The sequence below is a fragment of the Pteropus alecto genome, unplaced genomic scaffold (assembly GCF_000325575.1).
Source record: "Pteropus alecto unplaced genomic scaffold, ASM32557v1 scaffold40, whole genome shotgun sequence".
Taxonomy (NCBI): domain Eukaryota; kingdom Metazoa; phylum Chordata; class Mammalia; order Chiroptera; family Pteropodidae; genus Pteropus; species Pteropus alecto.
The window spans coordinates 14,757,698-14,776,348 of NW_006431919.1; the positions used below are offsets into that span (position 1 = coordinate 14,757,698).

General features: G+C 39.2%; 1 protein-coding gene across 2 annotated transcripts in view; it reads left to right on the forward strand.

Moving 5' to 3' along the window:
* The window catches only part of RARS (arginyl-tRNA synthetase), a 21,281-nt gene extending 13,106 nt beyond the window's left edge, over positions 1-8,175 (forward strand). For both annotated transcript variants that reach the window (XM_006906495.3, XM_025043074.1), the window contains 4 exons: positions 2,139-2,244; positions 6,755-6,927; positions 7,067-7,314; positions 7,957-8,175. In XM_006906495.3, the coding sequence (XP_006906557.1) occupies positions 2,139-2,244; positions 6,755-6,927; positions 7,067-7,314; positions 7,957-8,066 (637 nt within the window). In that variant the 3' untranslated portion in view covers positions 8,067-8,175. The remainder of the gene's footprint in view (positions 1-2,138; positions 2,245-6,754; positions 6,928-7,066; positions 7,315-7,956) is intronic.
* The last annotated feature ends 10,476 nt before the right edge of the window (positions 8,176-18,651 follow it).

Below are 18,651 nucleotides of genomic sequence, written 5' to 3' on the forward strand. Positions count from 1 at the left end.
CCCTACGTTCTGTCAATGTTTATGAAATAAGATAAATACAAGCAAATATTTATAGACAGTATTCATCAATTCTAAGGCACAGAATTTTTAACAGTGTCTTGGGATCACTTAGCTGTTTAATTGGCATGTCTTTGAAATCTGTGGCATTTTAGATTAGGTGACACAGCCCAAATACTACCATCACACAAAGATGGTAATGATTCTACAAACCACATCAAGTAGCCAATGGCCAGCAGTCCTTACTAAGCATATAAAGGCAAGCTAGGTGTGCCAGGGTATAAGTATGATATATGAATCATCTGTAGAGCTGTCCTTTTTTGGACTCAGAAGACACTGGGTTCTTACTTCTTACGGTGTACCTGCTCCTAAGAAAGTGCTTAAAATCTAACCAATGAGTTAGATGTTGCTTATAGTATCTTAGTTTCTTAACTGTTCAGTTTTTGGACTAACATTTAGATGATTATTTCCAACGTTTGGGTGAAATTATTAAATTTGCTTTTGTTCCAGGTATTTATCACGAATATTCACATCTTGGCATTTAACTTGTTTATCATGTAATGGCTAAGGAATTTTTTTCTTGAGTCTTTTTTCATTGTAGTTTTATATTTCTACACTTTCAGTGTCATGTAATTTTGGCATTTTATACCATTGAAAATGAAGAATAATTTCAATGATAGTACTGGACCTCCTTGCCCTGGCAGCCTACCATATGTTAAATATTTGCATTAAAATGCTTACAGATTCTGCCACCTATTCTTTAGTGAGATTTTTCTGTTTAAGACTTTTTACAATAAATAATTAGCCTTTTATTTAATCATCATTTAATTATCATCCTGTTACTTCATGCACACCTGTTTTTCGAGCACCTGCTGTGCATGGCATTGGCTGGGTGCTCCATGGTATATACACACGAAGATACATAGAACATGGCATTTTCCTTGAAGGAGCCTATTACCTAAGGCACTTCTCTTTGGATCCTGTTAAAATACACATTTCAGGCCCCACCAGAGGAGTTATTAACTTATTAGGTCTAACATGGGTATTAGGCTGCTTTTTTGAAAGCTCCTTTGGTATTCAGATACGCATCCCTCCACAGGTCAGAGGAGTTGACACAAAAAAACAAAAATTCAAGGCAGGCACAAGTAGGGAGTAATAAAATAGACCAGTTATTGCAAAGTAGAGATGTTAAGGAAGGCTGGGTTTGAGGTTAGATATCATTTCACCAGACGTTAAGATTTGGAAGTGTTTGGACACTGAAGAAGAAGGCGATGGCATATGGAAAGCCATTCGATATTTAATGTATTTTTGGGGATAATAGAGGAGTTTTAATTCTCTGATAAAGGGCAAGAAGATCCTTTTTAAGGCAACTTTAAATATAACTTTAATAGGAAATATTGCAATTATTTTGATAGTCTTTGTGTTAGATGGAAGAGCATGCTTCATCTGTACCATTGTTGTTTTTGAAGGATTTTTAACTTAAAAGAAAGAAAAAGACAAATTATATACTCAGTGTTGTGCAGACTTCTGTTTAATAGTTAAAAGCCCGTTTTCATGGAATGCTTTTAATGGTGTAGTTGCCCAGGGCAGTACTTAGTGGTACTTTTGTCCCATCCACAGTGATTCTGATTTTAGTAAGTATGAATGGGGCCCTGGCATCCTGTTTTTCTTTTAAAGCTCTCCAGAGGACTCTAATATGCATCCAGAGTTGGTTACCACTGAACATGTGAAATTACTACACAGAGAAATGCAAATGAAATTCCAGTTAATAATTTTCCTACTTACCAAGCAATTCTACAAGCCAAAAATATATTTTATTAATAATTTTTCTATGAAAGTACAACAACTAAGCCAAACTTCGTGTCTAGGAAAATGACAAAATAGCAAATGTGTTTTTTTCTTTTAGGGAATTTGTTAAAAGTGAACATGTAGATAATGCTATTAGGAGCCTAATGCATAGAATGCTTTGAGTTAAGGGCTACAGATGAAAGACACTTGATAATACCCATTTTCTTTCGTCATCCTTCCTTGTTGCCGACTGGAATAGAGCAATGTCAGACCTTCATTTTCAAAGATTTCAAAGTGAGAAGATCTGTTTCAAAATCTATTTAATTCGAACTTTCATTAAATTTTTTTTTTAGGAAGAAGTTTAAAACACGTTCAGGTGAAACAGTGCGCCTCATAGACCTTTTGGAAGAAGGACTAAAACGATCCATGGACAAATTGAAGGAAAAAGAAAGAGACAAGGTAATCCAAGGCCTTATTTGCATGTTGTGTGCCATGCATTGTGTTGTGATTTTTTTGTTTGTTTTATTGAAAAAACTAGGAAAAATTGTAAGGAGTCAGTCCACTTAGGACAGGCTTATATTACTCAGATTTTATTGCACAGTAAGTTTGTTTAATGACTTGCTGAACATTTGTTTTGAAAATACAATTCTTGGCTTTTACAAAAGGCCCATGTCTTTTTCTCCTTTGTTAATATAGCATAGTTTCTCTGCCTTTTATGGGCAATTCACCTGTCTCTGCTTTGAACCGGTGATGGGAGAATATTGTGGACTGAGACTGTTTGGGTCTCAGCCTACATTAGAGTCTACATCTGCTGAACTCCTTTCTCTGGGAGCATTTGTTGAGTAGTCATAGCAGTTAACACCTACCAGCCATCAGAGTAGGGACCATGACAGGCTTTCATAGCATCCTTATAAAGGATTATGGTTGGATTTGTATGGAATTTGGAGGAACTACATCAAAATAAAGAAAACTCAAGAAGAAAAAATATTTTTAAGATGGAGATAATAGAAGTCTCAAGGATTGAGATTCAAAGGGTCTTACGTCTTTTACTCTTCAGCAAGTTAGGTGACATTTTGGAATGAACATTACTGTAAACAGAAGGGTGAAACTACAGAAGGAGAAACAATAGGATGCGAGAGCCAAACACAAAAAAAGATCTTTTGACGAGAGGCCTTCTTATTGTATTCAGATGGATCACTGACAGTCCAGAGAACATGAAGGCAATATATGAGGATACATTCTCCCTACCTACTCCCTTCTAAAAAATTCCTAGCAGAATGAAATGGAAAATCGTTTTTCTTTCTCCTTCTAGTAGGTGGTTGCCAAGTCTGCCCAGCTGGTATCTCCAGAGTAGTTTAGCCTTTTAGTCCCAGCCTGGGTACATCTGGTACAGTCAAACGAAAAGCGAAAAATTTAGTTACCTAATAATTTGTTTAGTCTGCATGATGACAAAAACTGCTTTGTCTCTTTTATTCAGCCAATACAGCTAGAATTTTTTTTAAGTTAATATGTATGCAATAAAATGTAAAGTTTGATGATTTTTTATACATATATGCGCCTGGTAATACCAGCCAGTCAAGTTTATTTCCATTACCCCAGAAAGTTTTCTGTCATCATAGATCACATTTGTTTCCTCTAGAACTTCATATAAATGAAATCGTAAAGAACGTGCTGTTTTACAGGTATATCGTAATGTTTTTTATTGCTGAATAGTAACATTCTGTTGTAGGAATGTACCATATTTGGTTTGTTTATTTTCCTATTAGTGATCATTAAGGTTGTCTTCCATTTGTTGGCTATTATGAATAAATGGCTAATTTCAATATTATGATTCAAGCCCTTTTATGAATACATATGCAGTTTTGCTCTTAGCTATATATGTAGGAATGTCATTGCTGGATTGTAGGGTGGGCTTATGCTTAACTTTGAAAAATTTCCAAGGAGCTCCCCCCACGAATATATGATTGTTCTCCTCGTTGCATATCTTCACCATCACTTGATTTTGTCAGTCTTTTTAGCCTCTCATGAGTGTGTAATGGCATTTCACTGTGGTTAAAATTCGCCTTTCTCTGAGTATGTTGAATACCCTTAAGCTTACTGGCTATTTAGATATCTTTTTTTGTGAAGGGTCTTTTGCCCAGCGTTTGATTGTTTGTTTTGAACCGTCACTATTTATATTTATCCACATAATTTTTCTTTCTGTGCACTTTATTCCTTCTTGCAGGTTTTTTTTGCCTACATCTGGGATTATTTTCCTTCAGTCTGTAGATCTCCTTTTAGCATTTTTTTGTAATGTAGGTCTGCTGGAGACAAGTCTGAAAACATCTTTCTATCTATTTTGTAATGTAGGTCTGCTGGAGACAAGTCTGAAAACATCTTTCTATCTATTTTGTCTGAAAACATCTTTCTGTCGCCTTCAGTTTGGACAGTATTTTTGTTGGGTATAGAATCCTAGTTTGGCAGCTATTCTTTCAGCATTTTAAAGATGTTCCGTTGTCTTCCAACTTCGAGTTTCTTGCGAATATCACTTTTATTATTGTTTCTCCTTTGAAGATAATGTATGTTTTTCTCAGACTGCTTTTACTATTGTTTTTAGTCATTGTTTTGGTACTTTGACTAAGAAGTGCCTGGTTGTGGTTTGGGGCGGAAGCTGTTTCTTTTGTGTACCCTGACTGGGAGTTGCTGAGCGCCTGAAGTTCTTTCATCAGTTTAGGGAAATAGTCATCTCTCTTCAAATGTTGCATCTTTGCCCAATTCTGTTCTTTCTAGCATTCCAAGTACATATATTATGTTAGAACTTTTGATTGTGTCCCACATGGTCTCTCAGACTCTGAGTTTTTTTCACTTTTTTTCTCTCTGTGCTTCATTTTGAATATTTTCTAATTCAGGTATTGCATATTGTTCTGTGTTCCAAATATTTTGAAATTTTGCATCTTTTTATCCAATTTTGTCCCTGTTTTCCCCTAATGTTTTGAACACCTTCATAGTTTTAACCTTTAATTTTGAAATAATTTTAGACTTGTAAAATAGTTTAAAGAATTCTCCTAATAGCTTCCCAAATATTAATATCTTACATAGCCATAGTATAGTTACCAGAATCAGAAAATTAACTTTGATACAATACTGTTAAGTAATCTGCAGACCTTGGGTTTCACCATTTGTCTCATGAATGTCCTTTGTCTATGGCAGGATCCAATCCAGGATCATATACATGTCGCATTTAGTCGTTATGTCTCCTTAATCTTGTCCAATCTGAGCTGTTCCTTGCTCTGTCTTTGACTTTCATGACCTTGATGCTTTGGAAGGGTACTGGTCAGTTTTCTTAAGGAATGTCCCTCAGCTGGATTTGTCTCATTTCTTCATGATTAAATTCAGGTTATGGAGTCTTAGCAAGAGTTCTCCTCACTTTATTAGGCACATAATGTTGAGAAGTGTCATAAATGTTAATTTTGATCCCTTTGTTAAGGTGATACTGTCAGTTTTCTCCACTGTAAAGTTACTGTTTTTCCCCTTTGTAATTAATAACTTTTTAAAGTAACTTTTTATTTTAAAAAATTCCAGACATTAAATTTGCTGTTGTCTTTTGTTTGTTGGTTTCTATTGTCTTGTTTTCCCCACCCCGCCTCCTTGGTTAGTGGTCATTTAATCTGGCTTTTTTATCAAGCTTCATTATATTTTACTGGATGCTGGACATTGTGAATGAAAAATTATAAAGGTTCTGGATGATGTCATCTTCCTCCAAAGACAAGTTAAATTTTTTTCTGGCTGGCAGGTAGTGTACCAGGTTGATTGTCTTAATCTTCCATCTTGATCTTGGCCTTTGTTAGGGCTGAACTATTTCAATTTTACCTTTACTCCTAGGGTGAGATTCTTACTCCTAAAATATGGCTCTTCTGGTTTCACCAGGGTATTTACTCATACCCTTCTGCCTTGCTGCTGCTGGGACTCCCCAGCCTTACAAGGCTGCTGAAATCTCTGCTCAGCTCTTCAACCACCCACCTGCTCTCTTCTTGCTAGATTTTTTTGCAGTCTTGCCTTGTTGATGCCAGCCATTGGACAGTTTGAAAGACATGTGTTCACAGAGTTTTTCACTCCTCTGTAGTTCCCTCTTGATGATTGTCTCCTCACTTCTTTGGCAGCCCCAAACTCTGACCGCTGTCTTCTTACCCCGATGAGACCACTTCTTTCTGCTTGAGTTCCACCCTTAACCCCCTGCCCTTCACATAGTGATTTGGAAAATGCTCTCAGGAAAAAAGCCAGGTGAATGTCGAACTTGCTAGGTTCCCGTCTCCCAGGGACTGTATAGCCCCTCTACCTTTGGTTGTGTTGATGCTCTCTGGTGACATCAAATGGGTATTTAATATAATTTATCCAGTTTTAAAATAATTGCATTTGGTGGAAGGGTTAGTCTGTTACAAGCTAGTCATGTCCAGAACAGAAATCCTTAATTACTTACTTATGGCCTAATTATGCTTCAGAATATATGACTAAATATTGGCAAAACAATGCATGCATTCTTCCTCCTACTCTTGACACCCTGCTTTGATTTCAGTTAATTACCTGACCCTAATTTTTTGTTTTTATTTTACTGTATTACTTTGTTTCCTATCTGCTGTCTCAGAATCGTATGGAATGAAGTGGATATAATTCAATAATTGGTACTTTTAGTTTAATCTGATGAATACATTGGGAAAATATTTTAAGATGACACTTCATAATATACAAATCAAGTTTCTCATAGAAACATTCTTTGTTGTGCAAAGTTGATGAGTTTAGATTTTCATTATTTTCCTTTTTGAACATTGACCCATGTTGTTGTACCTCAGTGTCAATCTTTAACAGTGTACTGATAAAGGAGCCCCATTAGATGTTCTCTACCCCCATCTTCTGACTATGAGACACAAGGACAAAGGTAAGTCAGCTACAAAGTATTTTTGTTTTGTTTTGTTTTGTTTTGTTTTTCCAAAAGGTCTTAACTGCAGAGGAGTTGAAGACCGCTCAGACTTCTGTTGCTTACGGCTGTATCAAATATGCCGATCTGTCCCATAACCGGTTGAATGACTACATATTCTCCTTTGACAAAATGCTGGATGACAGAGGAAACACAGCTGCTTACTTGTTGTATGCCTTCACCAGAATCAGGTAGTTGTGGGTATAACATTGTTTTATTTTGAATCAAATAACGATAATTTCTCATTTCTATCAATAACTTAATTACATGCTTTCGAGTGAAAAAGAATGTCTAGCAAAGGGGAACGATGGCTGTTGCCTGATTTTTCAGGTCTATTGCACGTCTGGCCAATGTTGATGAAGAGATGCTCCAGAAAGCTGCTCAGGAGACCAAAATAATTTTGGACCATGAGAAAGAATGGAAACTAGGCCGGTGCATTTTACGGTTCCCCGAGATTCTGCAGAAGATTTTAGATGACTTATTTCTCCACACACTCTGTGATTATATCTATGAGCTAGCAACTACTTTCACTGAATTCTACGATAGCTGCTATTGTGTGGAGAAAGACCGACAGACTGGTAAGTGGCTCATCCAGTGGTCATCCTGGGGACGGGCCTCCAGGAAGGCATTTATTTGAATTGGGTATGAGTGGTTTTCAACTTGTTTTTACTTATGGAAACTGCCCCTCTTTTTCCCCCCAACCAATTGCACAGTGATCATATCATATATAACACAAAATTGAACTAGTCTTCGGGGGTTCTTGATAATGGAAACTGCCCTTGCAAAAAAATATCTTTTCTTACCTTAATGAAGTAGACTGAATTAATATGTCTGTCACAGGGGAGGTAGGCATTTCTGCAGGTCATGCCTGTGAACTGAAACTTTATTAGGAAAAAAATCTCACCATTTTCATGGATTTAGCTGATTTCAGAATAAGGCCTAGGAAAGATAAAACGTAGAGTTCTAATCATTGCAAACCTTGTATCTCTTGTCCTTGTTATTAGATAAAAATAGACTTCTTTAACGCCTTTGTTTCTTAGATTGTCTCTGTGTAGTCTAAGGTAAAGGTGATTCTAGTTTAAGCCCAAAACATCTCTAGGTTAGGCTATTTACTTATCGGTAAAATCCAGAAGTAACATAGATTCTCTAGTAGTGATTTTCAAAAAAAACCAAAAAAAAAACCCAACCAAACTAATTTTCTTCTTTTTCTATCTTCTCAGGAAAAGTGTTGAAGGTGAACATGTGGCGTATGCTGCTGTGTGAAGCAGTAGCTGCTGTCATGGCCAAAGGGTTTGATATCCTGGGAATAAAACCTGTCCAAAGAATGTAATCCTTCTTAGGTTTGAACACCGTTTTTACCAAAGTGGCCATTCACACTGTTTGCTTTTTTACAATCATGTGAATACAAAAACAAGTAAAGGAACTTTGTCAACTACCTACATAACATGTGGTTCTTTATCTCCAACAACTAGGCTTCTGAAAAGAAAAAAAATTACTTTCACAAATATATTTATTTCTGCTGAGCATTAAACCAAAATGACCTAGTGGGAGACATGGAGTAACACAAGGTGTGAGTACCCCAGTGAGAGTGTTTATTGACCTAGCAGGGATGTATTTTCATCAGTTTTAATTAGATAAGAAATCCCATTTATCGAGCCCTCCTATAGGCCCCATGAACTTTTCACACCTTCATTGTCCCATTTATTTCTTATTTTATTGTTCTGTCATAGATATTTATCCCTATTTAACAAGTAACAAAACATTCAACAGAAATAAGTAACTTGCCCTGGATTGCTCAGAAGCAAAATCAGGATTCATATCCATTTATATCTAACTCCCAAATTTAAGTTCTTTCCATTTTAGCAAAAGATGACACTGACAATTTCATAGGACTGGATTGAGGAGAAAGGTCAAGAAAATTTAGCAGACTGAAAATTTTCCTGAAGTTCCAGATTAACTCTTAACATCTATGCCAATCCTAGTTGCATGGAAAGCTGAGAAAACTTGAATAACTAAGCTGAGAGGAACAGGATTGCCATGATTTGCTTAGATCAGTTAAGATTCATCCCTGAGCTCCATGAAATTGGAGTTCTGCTAGCAAGACAGAAGGTAGAGATTTTTGATGACTGAAGGCGGGAGAGGGAGTCAGTGGAAGGAAGGCTAGTAGTGATGGTTGGGTCAGTAAACGTCATCTGCCAACACAAAGCCGAAATGGGAATTCATGTAAAGAAGCTAATAGTACCTGGGAAAACAAGTGCTTAATAAACATGAACAGTATTGCTTCGTGCTGTTTCCAAGGGTCTCCAGGCTCAAATGAACCTTGGAGATGATCTTAATGAGTTATAACAATAGCTACCAACAAACAAACCAGTCTGTAAGAGTGTGACTTGTCCACTTCAGATCGCTGCTCCACCTACAAACATGGGAGGCTAAGCATTGTCTTCCTGACCTGCTAACTGCACAAAGACAGTCTACCTGTACTACTGAGTCCATGGGTCAGAAGATCCAGGAAATTTTGTAAGTAAAGTGTTCAGTGAGGTATAGAAGGAAATAAACTCCATGAGAGTATGTTAAGTAAACTAAAGATCGTGATTAATTCATATACTGACAAATACATGAATCAGCTTCCTAAGACAATAATTATTTCTGATTATTTCATCTTTAAAACATTGTCTTACTAGAAATTATGGAAATGATTATATCATTAGGTATCGTAGATAATATCAGAAACTTTCCCTTAGGAAATAGCAAACCTTTGGTTAGCCTGTTTTTAATGTGCTAGTCTTTAGGAGAAATAAGACTGTCAGAAAAACATCAGAATTCTCAGTGGGGGAATGAGATTGAAGGGGAGAGAGTAGTAGCAGACCAGACCTCTGGGTGAGGGGAGGCTGAGGCAGCCCTGTGTCAACATGAGGTAGAGAGTCCTGAGATACAGACCTAGTTCAGCCAACTGTGTGAACTTTGGTCCTCAGTCTCCTTGTGAAGGTGAGATGTGGGGAGGGTCAGACTAGAATATTTCTATGTCCCTGCCTTACATCCTGGACATCTAATGATTGTGACGTGGAATAACTGACTGGCTGCTCGATTCTAATTGTCTTTGTCATTGAGTTCTATTTTCATTCCATTGTCGTTGGAAAATGTACACATTCCTGTTCTAAAATGCAGTTGCAATTCTGTGAAATTATTGAGACTTGTTTATAGCCCAACCATTGTTCAGTTTTTATAAATGCTTCATATGCACTTAAAAACATGTCTGCAGATTTTCGGATACACTATCCTGTGTAGTTCTTTAAATCTTTTATATCCGAACTATAGCAAAAATGATGACATAAGGAACTTCAAAAGTCTGCTTCTCCATACAAGAAATAAAAAAATAGAAAACCTTGTGATAAATTTTTCAGAACTCTGGAAACTAATCAAGGGCAGCATAATCAAGAAGGAACAGTTGAATCTTGGTAAGAATGAAGTGGTCTGTGGCATTTTAACTTACCTGGTCTCATCTCCCTCTCCCCAGCTCAGCAATGGCTTTGGAGAGAACCGCCACATTCCCTGTGAGTACCAGTATTACAGTGAGTACAGTGGAACAAATTGGCAAAGAATGGTTTCTTTTGAACTGTCTGATGACTCCCTAGAGTACTAGCTCAAAGGATTTGAGTCTTAACCTAACTCTTAGTTCCTCCAATACAGAGATGTTACCTAGAGGGCATTTGTCAAAAACATTTAAAAGCAAATATATTAGTAGCTGCTGTCTGAGGAAATGGATCAACAGTTGGGGAAAACAGACTAACCAAAGGACTTGGGGAATGAGATAGTTTGGGGGTAAAGACTTTTGAAAAGTGCTGACATATTCTTGTTTATCTAGAAATCCATGCCCATGCTTGTGCACGTGCTCAGGAAAGACCTGAAAAGGCCCTAAGCTCATACCTCTAGCTGATCTTAAGGCTCTGTGCAAACAGGAAGTAAATACTAAAGCAGAGTTGTGAACTTCCTGGCTAAGCGTTGAAGGTTGTACCAGCATGCACAGACTGAGAGAGATTTTCGAATTCCAGGCTTTTAAGGAAATACCTGTCCAATCACTAGCTAACCACTAAGCTAATAAAATACTTCAGTGGCTACACACAAATAATACAAACTACAAAATTAGTTCAGGGAAGTCACTGAACAACTACAAGCAACAATAATAATCCCTGGAAAGGGAAGAGAACCTGATTCTAGAGTTGCCACACTACAATACTCAAAATGTTGGGTTTTCAACAAAATACGAGGCATGTAAAGAAACGTTAGAAAAAAATAGAAACTGGAGCTGTAGAGAAGAGGGAACGTTTGTTCACTGTTGGTGGGAATTTTAGTTGGTGTAGCCACTATGGAAGACAGTATGGAGATTCCTCAAAAACGTAAAAATAGAACTACCATATGGTCTAGCTATTCTACTCTGGGTATACACTTGAAGGAAATAGAATCACTATCACAAAAATATATGCACCCCCATGTTCATTGCAGGTTTATTTACAATAGCCGAGACATGGAAACAATCTTAAGTGTTGATGAGTTAATGGATAAAGAAAATGTGATATATATATAATTTATATGTGTGTGTGTGTGTATAAAATATATATATATAAATATATATGTATAAAAAATATTCAGCCATAAAAAAGGATATCCTGCATTTGTGACAACATAGGTGAAACTTGAAGACATTATGCTAAATGAAATAAGTCAGAGAAAAGACAAATACTATATGATCTTGCTTATATGTGGAATCTAAAAAACCATACTCACAGAAACTGTAGAGTGATGATTGCCAGAGGCAAGGTCAGGGTGGGGCATAGGGAAAATGGTGAAGGTGGTCAAAAGGTACAAACTTCTAAAGTTGCTAAAAGTAGATCTTAAAAGTTTTAAGCGCACACAAAAAATTTTAACTATGTGAGACGATGGATGTATTAACCTTTTGGTGAGCATTTCACAATATATACATATGTCAAATATTATACACCTTAAATTTACACAATGTTGTATGTCAGTTATATCTCTGTAAAGCTGGAAAAAAATTTAAACATTTTTATTGAAATCAGTTTCATTCGACATCTGGGAGAACTTCCAATGGCAGCTAGAATCATCAAGAGGGCAGTAGTATAGGAGAGGTCAACTTTAATCATTTCTGGAAGCCTTTGATTTTTCCTATATTCCTAGAAATGCCTAAAGAAAGAGGTTATAAATGAAGCTAAAACACAGTCAGGTTATAAATGGAGGTTGTAAATGAACCTAAAGTGCTGTCAGAGCTACTTAGGGTTAAAAAGGAATCATGAGATTATTTTAGAAAAAGTTTTCTGTCAGGTTCTGATTTGACCCTATTGACAAAAAATTTCCTAGAGGCCACAAACAGGTTATTTAGAGTTCCCTGGGGCAAAAGAGGAGCCATGACAGCAACTGAAGCCCAAATGTGTTTTCAGTGTTTGTGCCCATCTCGGGGTTCCATGTTGACTGTCAGATTCATAGATAGCAGAGTGAAGTAATGGTACAAATGAGGTCACAGAGAAATTACTCTGTGTGTATTGGGATAAATGAGTTGTTTGGTAACCTTGATTTTTTTTTTTCCCCCATTAAACATTCTTAAAGAGGATTAAAATTAGGACATGAATAGCATCAGGAAGAGGTTACTCAAAGTAAATTTGCATTAACATAATTTTATGTTAATTTTTCTTGTCAATCTTTGACATTCTTGGCCAATGTCAGCCCCAAATGGTCAGTATTAACCATCCTAGAAAATTGGTTACATAATATTCAGTTGGGTCATAGGAATTTTATTGAGGTTAATGAAAAGTACATGGGGTCAGTCGAAGTTAAAAAAAAAAATAGCTTTATTTTTCATTTGGTATGATTTGCATTTCCATAACTGGCCAACAGTGTCATGACATGAGTCTACACAGTGCTTGCAAATGATAAAATACAATGAACTGAAGAAGAGCCCAATTAGACTCACTATTTTTGTGGGGTTTTAGAAAATTTGTAGGAATTTGTCGATACTTTATAGGATTTGTAGTGTGGACGAGCCAGCTAGCCTGTGAATCTCAATTTCTTATTCTGTAAATAAAGAGGAATTACTGATGATTTCTAAGGTTTCCTCTAGAAAGAAGACTTTTGGAAAAGTAGCTCATTACTATAGACTTATTTCCCCAGAATTCGTGTGTTGAAACCCCGACTCTCGATGTCTGTTTGGAGTAAGAAAGTAATTAAATGAGGTCATAGAGTGTGGCACTAATAGGACTAGTGTCCTTATAAGACACCAGAGAGCTCACTCTCTCCCCACTGTAGGAGGACACACTAAGAAAGCAGCCGTCCACGCCACAAAGATAAACTCACCAGAAACCCTGCACTTGGACTGCCAGCCTCAAGAACTGTGAAAAGTAAATTTCACGTTCTCTGGAAAACCGTGGCTCATTCACCCATCTAATCCTCTTGAGCATTTGCGGAGTGCCAGTCACTAATTCTACAGGGGAAATGGAATGAGAGTCTGAGCCACCACAGAGACGAAGTAAGTGCCACACCAGCAAGGTAATGGCCAAATGTTGGGGGATCCCAGTTAAGGGGCTTGTGCTATTCTCCACAGGCCAGAGACAGTTCTCTTTTTCTACTTTATTTAACAAGCTGAATTAGATATGTGACTGGGAGTAGATTATGACTCTGGGTTTAAGTCATGTATTAGTAAAAAGATATTACATTTTATCTTGATAAATATATTTACGTGCACATTAAATAGTAAAATTTGTCTGTGAGGTTTCTGTTGGATGCACTGATCCAAGTGTGCCAACCTGACATTATCCAGTAGATACCTGTGGCAAAAACATACTGTTCAGCAATTATCCCACCCATACCTTCCAGCTGCCTTTCAGTTAGGGCACGTGACGTGTTCTGGCCAATAGGTTGTGAGTAGAGTTGACTGTGTCAAACCTTAGGCCAAAACGTAGAAAGAAGAATGTGAGTTCTCCATGCGTTCTCTGCCCCAATGATAACAAAAGAAGTTCTCATTTCTCACGTTACAGCCACAGGAGGTCAGTGCCTGAGCCCTTCAGTGACTCTGTGGAGCCAACCTCACTCGGACCTTCACTGGACATAAAATGTAAGCAAGAAATAAACATAGTTATGTTGATCCATTGAGATTTGGGGATTATAATATGTTACTACATTATAGCCCAGCCCATCTTGACCAAATACAGCTGTGGCTTTCACTGGGCATAGAGATGCAAATTCCTTGAGTAACTTTTGGAAGCACGAATGAGAGTGAGGATGAGGTGTCAAAGCCTTACAGCTAGTAAGGATGACGCTGCCTATAAGAAATCTGTTTTAAATACAATGACACGAATAATTTAAAAGTAAACCGTTGTGTGGGGGTAACAATACCACACTAATATGTATCCAAAAAAAAGCTGAAAAAACTACAGCTAGTTTTACCTAAATCATGGCAGTCGCTCCTCAGGAATGGTGTGTGATAGAAATAGAGCAAAGGTTCTCATACGTCTTTTTAAGTCTAATGTATTCCATGTCAGCTATTGAGGCCCAGTCACAGATATAATCATGAACGTCACTGCAGGGCATATTTCACAGAGTAGTAAGTCAACTGTAACCAAAAATTTAAGTGGCCATAGTTATTCTTATTGGCTGTCAGAGAAATATCTGGATCATAATGCCAGCTTATCCTTTTAGAAAATATCTTGAGTGGATGGGAGGTCCTGCTAAAGAGCCTTTGGGACAGACGTTTCAAAGTTAGCAGCAGCCCAAGATAAAAATTTTAGTGTAAGAGTTTTTTTAATACCTCCGTTCCTTATGATACCAATATTCGACGTAAGTCTCTGCCTTCGTACCATTCTGGGATCAGGTACGGGATAGGTGGAACATGTTCACCTGGGCTAAAAGTCTTGCTGACTGATTTGTAGCATCCCAAGAGACAGGCTGTAAAAAGACAGGCTGGTGCAACAATGGCTGTGCCAGCTTGGAATCAAAGGCAAGAGACAGACAAGGTGTCCATGGGAGTCATCAAACACTGCCTTGGGAAAGGATGCTTCTGGTCGGAAGCAAGATTTGAAAAGTGGGATTATATCAGTTCCAAGGCTGTCACCCACAGTTGAGGCAGTCAGGAAAGGCCTGAGAAAGCCCCCCTGGGCTTGCAACCTCGAGGGAGGCTGGTTCTGGAACCCTTAGCAGATTATTGAGAATGACAGCAATAACATGATGAAACTGATGGGCAGCTTGGGGCAGAGATGAGTAGACATCTGGAGAAATTATCACTGCTAGGCTGTAGTGGAGGCTGCCTTAAGCCCTGTTAGGAAATCTAGTGAATAGGGTGGGCCACCAAAACCTGGGGAACTAGGCACCACCAGCGAGATGGCCCACCTTCGTTGCTAGTTTTCAGTATTACTCTCAAAGAAGAACTCTAAATTCATGAAAATTTTGCTCATTAGATTTAGAGTTTTAATCACTAGCCACCTTTCCCAAGAGATTCCATTTAGTGACTCACATAGGAATACATGGCATCCTTGAGAGTATCAGTTCTGAAATGAACAACAAGTGAACTAGAAAGCTCTCCTCAGTCCACTTACAACAGAGACTATGAATATGGACCTGGGAGATACTTTTGGTAAACTTGAGTTAATGACAGCATAACAAAGTGACAAGACAAAGATCAGAATGTGTCAGTAGAGATGCTCTCTAAGGCTTCTTCCTTTTGAACAGAATTATCAAAAGTAATTGAGGTAAAACTTGACAGATCTCTTGGTGATGGAGTCACGTCTCCTTCAATAGCTTGGGGCATAGTGAAGAGGTTCACTGTGCAGGATTGGGCTTTAGTACCTGAGATAAAAACAAAGGAATAAACTATTCAATGGTAACTGCAGACCTCCCTGATACTGTGTACCACAGTGAAAATTAAGACTCATTGATGAGAGTTTTGTGCTGCTAAGTTGGGAACCTGTATTACAGGTAGTGTTAGTACATTTATAGTATTACTTTCTTTCCTGATATAATAAGCTGGATGAGCTCGTGCACATTTTCTGAGTTACAGAGTTCTGGTTGTATATAAGGTACAGTCTATGGTCAACTAAAGCAGAAACTGTTGATGCCCTACCAAGTATCCCCTGGGCCCGCTTCTGTGTTGACCTCAGGTGCCTGCTTCTGTTCCTGAGGACTCTGCAGCATCAAGGGACTTTGCTGAGCTGTGCACAGGAGCAGCTCAAATGGCAGAGAAGTTAATGCCCCAGAAACAACTCCTGACAAAGGGAAAGAAATGATGGATTAGTGCCTCAGCCTCCTAGCCTGCAGTGGAACAATTCTGTATTGCCCTCCACAGTTTCTCACAGGGTGCCCAGAACAGTTGAGCCCTAATTACCCAATGTGGCAAGCTGCTCACTGATGCACCCTTACTTAGCCTTTCTACCTTCCCTGTGTCATTTTCCCCAACCGCACATGTGCTTCCTGAGATCACCTCCCAAAAAACCACCTGGACCCGAGTCCTAGTGTCAGGGTCTGTATTAGTCAGGATTCTCAGACAAACAAAACAGAACCAATAGGATAGATAGATTGATCTATCTATATATCTACATCTCCATATAGAGAGATTATAAGGAAATGACTCACAATTATGGTGGCTGGCAAGTCCAAAATCTGCAAAGCCAATGTAGTTCAAGTCCAAAGGCAGGCAGGCTGCTCTAAAACCAGGAAGTGAGAACTAAGAGAGAACTCTCCTGCCTGATGGCCTTTGAACTGAACTATGTGTCAGTTCAAAGGCCATCAGGCAGGAGAGTTCTCTCTTATTTGGGAGAGGGTCAGCCTTTTGTTCTGTTTAGGCCTTCAACTGATGTGGTGAGGCCCACTCACATTATGGAGGGCAAACTGCTTTACTCGGTCTACCAATTTAAATGTTAATTTTATCGCAAAACACTCTCACAGAGCACTCAGAGTAATGTTTGATTAAATATCTGGACAACCTTTAGCCCAGTCAAGTTGACAAATAAACTGAACTACTACAAGGTTTGATTTTGGGAAACTCCAGTCCACAGCACCAAGCATCACTCATCATTTTAGAGAACACTCCACGATTTATAATGGGAGCAGGAGACTGTTTTTTTGTGAGCCATCCACCACAGGAATCATCCTTGCACTCTCTGACCTCCTGTCCACCTTCCAACATATAGACTCCGAGCCCCTATTCAGAAGGCACTTTCGCCCTCAGGGAAAACCAGGTCGCTGCCCATGAATTTGAGACAAGAAGAGTCCTGGTCCAGGATGGAGTGGAAGCTTTGCTATGTGCACATTCAGTGCCCTCTGCCTGACATTTTTCCTGATCTTCAGGTGCGTTTGTCTCACTCTGAAGTAGGCACTTAGTCTCACTGATAGGGGGTCAGGTAGTTGTCGCACAACCTACACCACCTTCCCTGGCTTTTGGGTGGGCCAGAAAGCCAGCTCTAGGAGCTAAAACGGCCCCGATTTGGTGTCGCTGTCCGTGGTGCTGACCGAACGTCAGCTTCCGCGTTGACGTGTTTGCTGTCCTTGGTGCTTGCCAACGGTTCTTTTTGTAAGTACCCAAGAAGATACCGCAGGCTAAAGCTTATTTTTGAAGCATAGACTAGAATTCAAGGATAAACATGAGATTTTGGCTCCTGCTGAGGTGTATTATAAGATTTAGAGGTCTGGCCTATGTGTCCCAATTCACACTGAAGAATCAACAGTTCCTTGCTGCCCCATATTCCCAGAACAGGTTCTGGGATTTAGCACAGTCGATGAAGAAAGCAGAGCTAAGTAGAAAGCAACCAAGGCTGCAGTTTTCAGGCTATTAGCCACAGCAGGAGAGCCACTGTATTTCGGCAGTCCCTAGCATGGAATTTCCCTCTTTCTGAGTTCTAGCTTGTAAATTCCAGCTTGTAAACACCTCTTGGATCAGTCTGCTTCACCACACACACACACACACACACACACACACACACTTCCATGACAGCCATGATCATCAATCACCAGTTCTAACTACCATCAATGGCAATTGCTGGGATCATTCCTTTAGGATAACATTTTCAAAGTAGTTAACTAAGTCAGTGTGTAGGTACATTGTTTTGTCAGATGTGTGTACCAATTTGCATCCCCACCAACCTTGTGTAAGAGTGCCAGAGCCACTCCCGGGTGGCAAAAGCTCAAACAGCAATACATATATTTAAAACAACAACAAAATGGTGTGTTTTAGTGTATATAAACTATATCCCAATAAAAAGATTGACCGGAAGAAATACATTCTAAAAACAAACAAACAAACAACAATAAAACAGAGCTAAGGCTTATAGAGCACTTAGCATGCCATGGCTGGGGTAAGTATGTAGTGCTTTAAAACAAACCTCTGAGGGAAGTTCTGTTTTACAGATAGGATGACGAGACGCAGATAGTTCAAGAAACTTGCTCAAGTTCAAACAAGATTCTGAGAGGGTCAGGTAAGCTTCCTGAGACCACCCAGCAAGCGAATGGCACAGCGAGGACTGACTGAAGCCCATGCTTGTCTTCCCGTCTCTTTCCAAGGAGACGCCCGCTTCCCTGCGGCCTAAGAGAGGTGCCAGGGGTTCTTGAGAAAGTAGAAGATGAGGCAGGGAGACGGGGAGAGTTGCGAGGCGGCAGGCTGCATCTGCGCGCAGGCTGGGAAGAGGGGCTTCCGGGGCTACAGGGTCGCCCAAGCGGGCGTGATGCAATTACGCCAGTCGCTGCGTCAAAGGGCGGCTCCGAGGATGCGGGGACAGCGCTGGACCTGGTCCCGATCGCCGCCCACAGCGTCCCCGCCGCGACTAACCCTGCCGGCAGCCGCTGCCGCCAACCTTGGTCCCGCGCCAGGACCACCACCCCAAGCCACCGGAAACGGGGACGACCGCTGGGAACCACCGGACCCC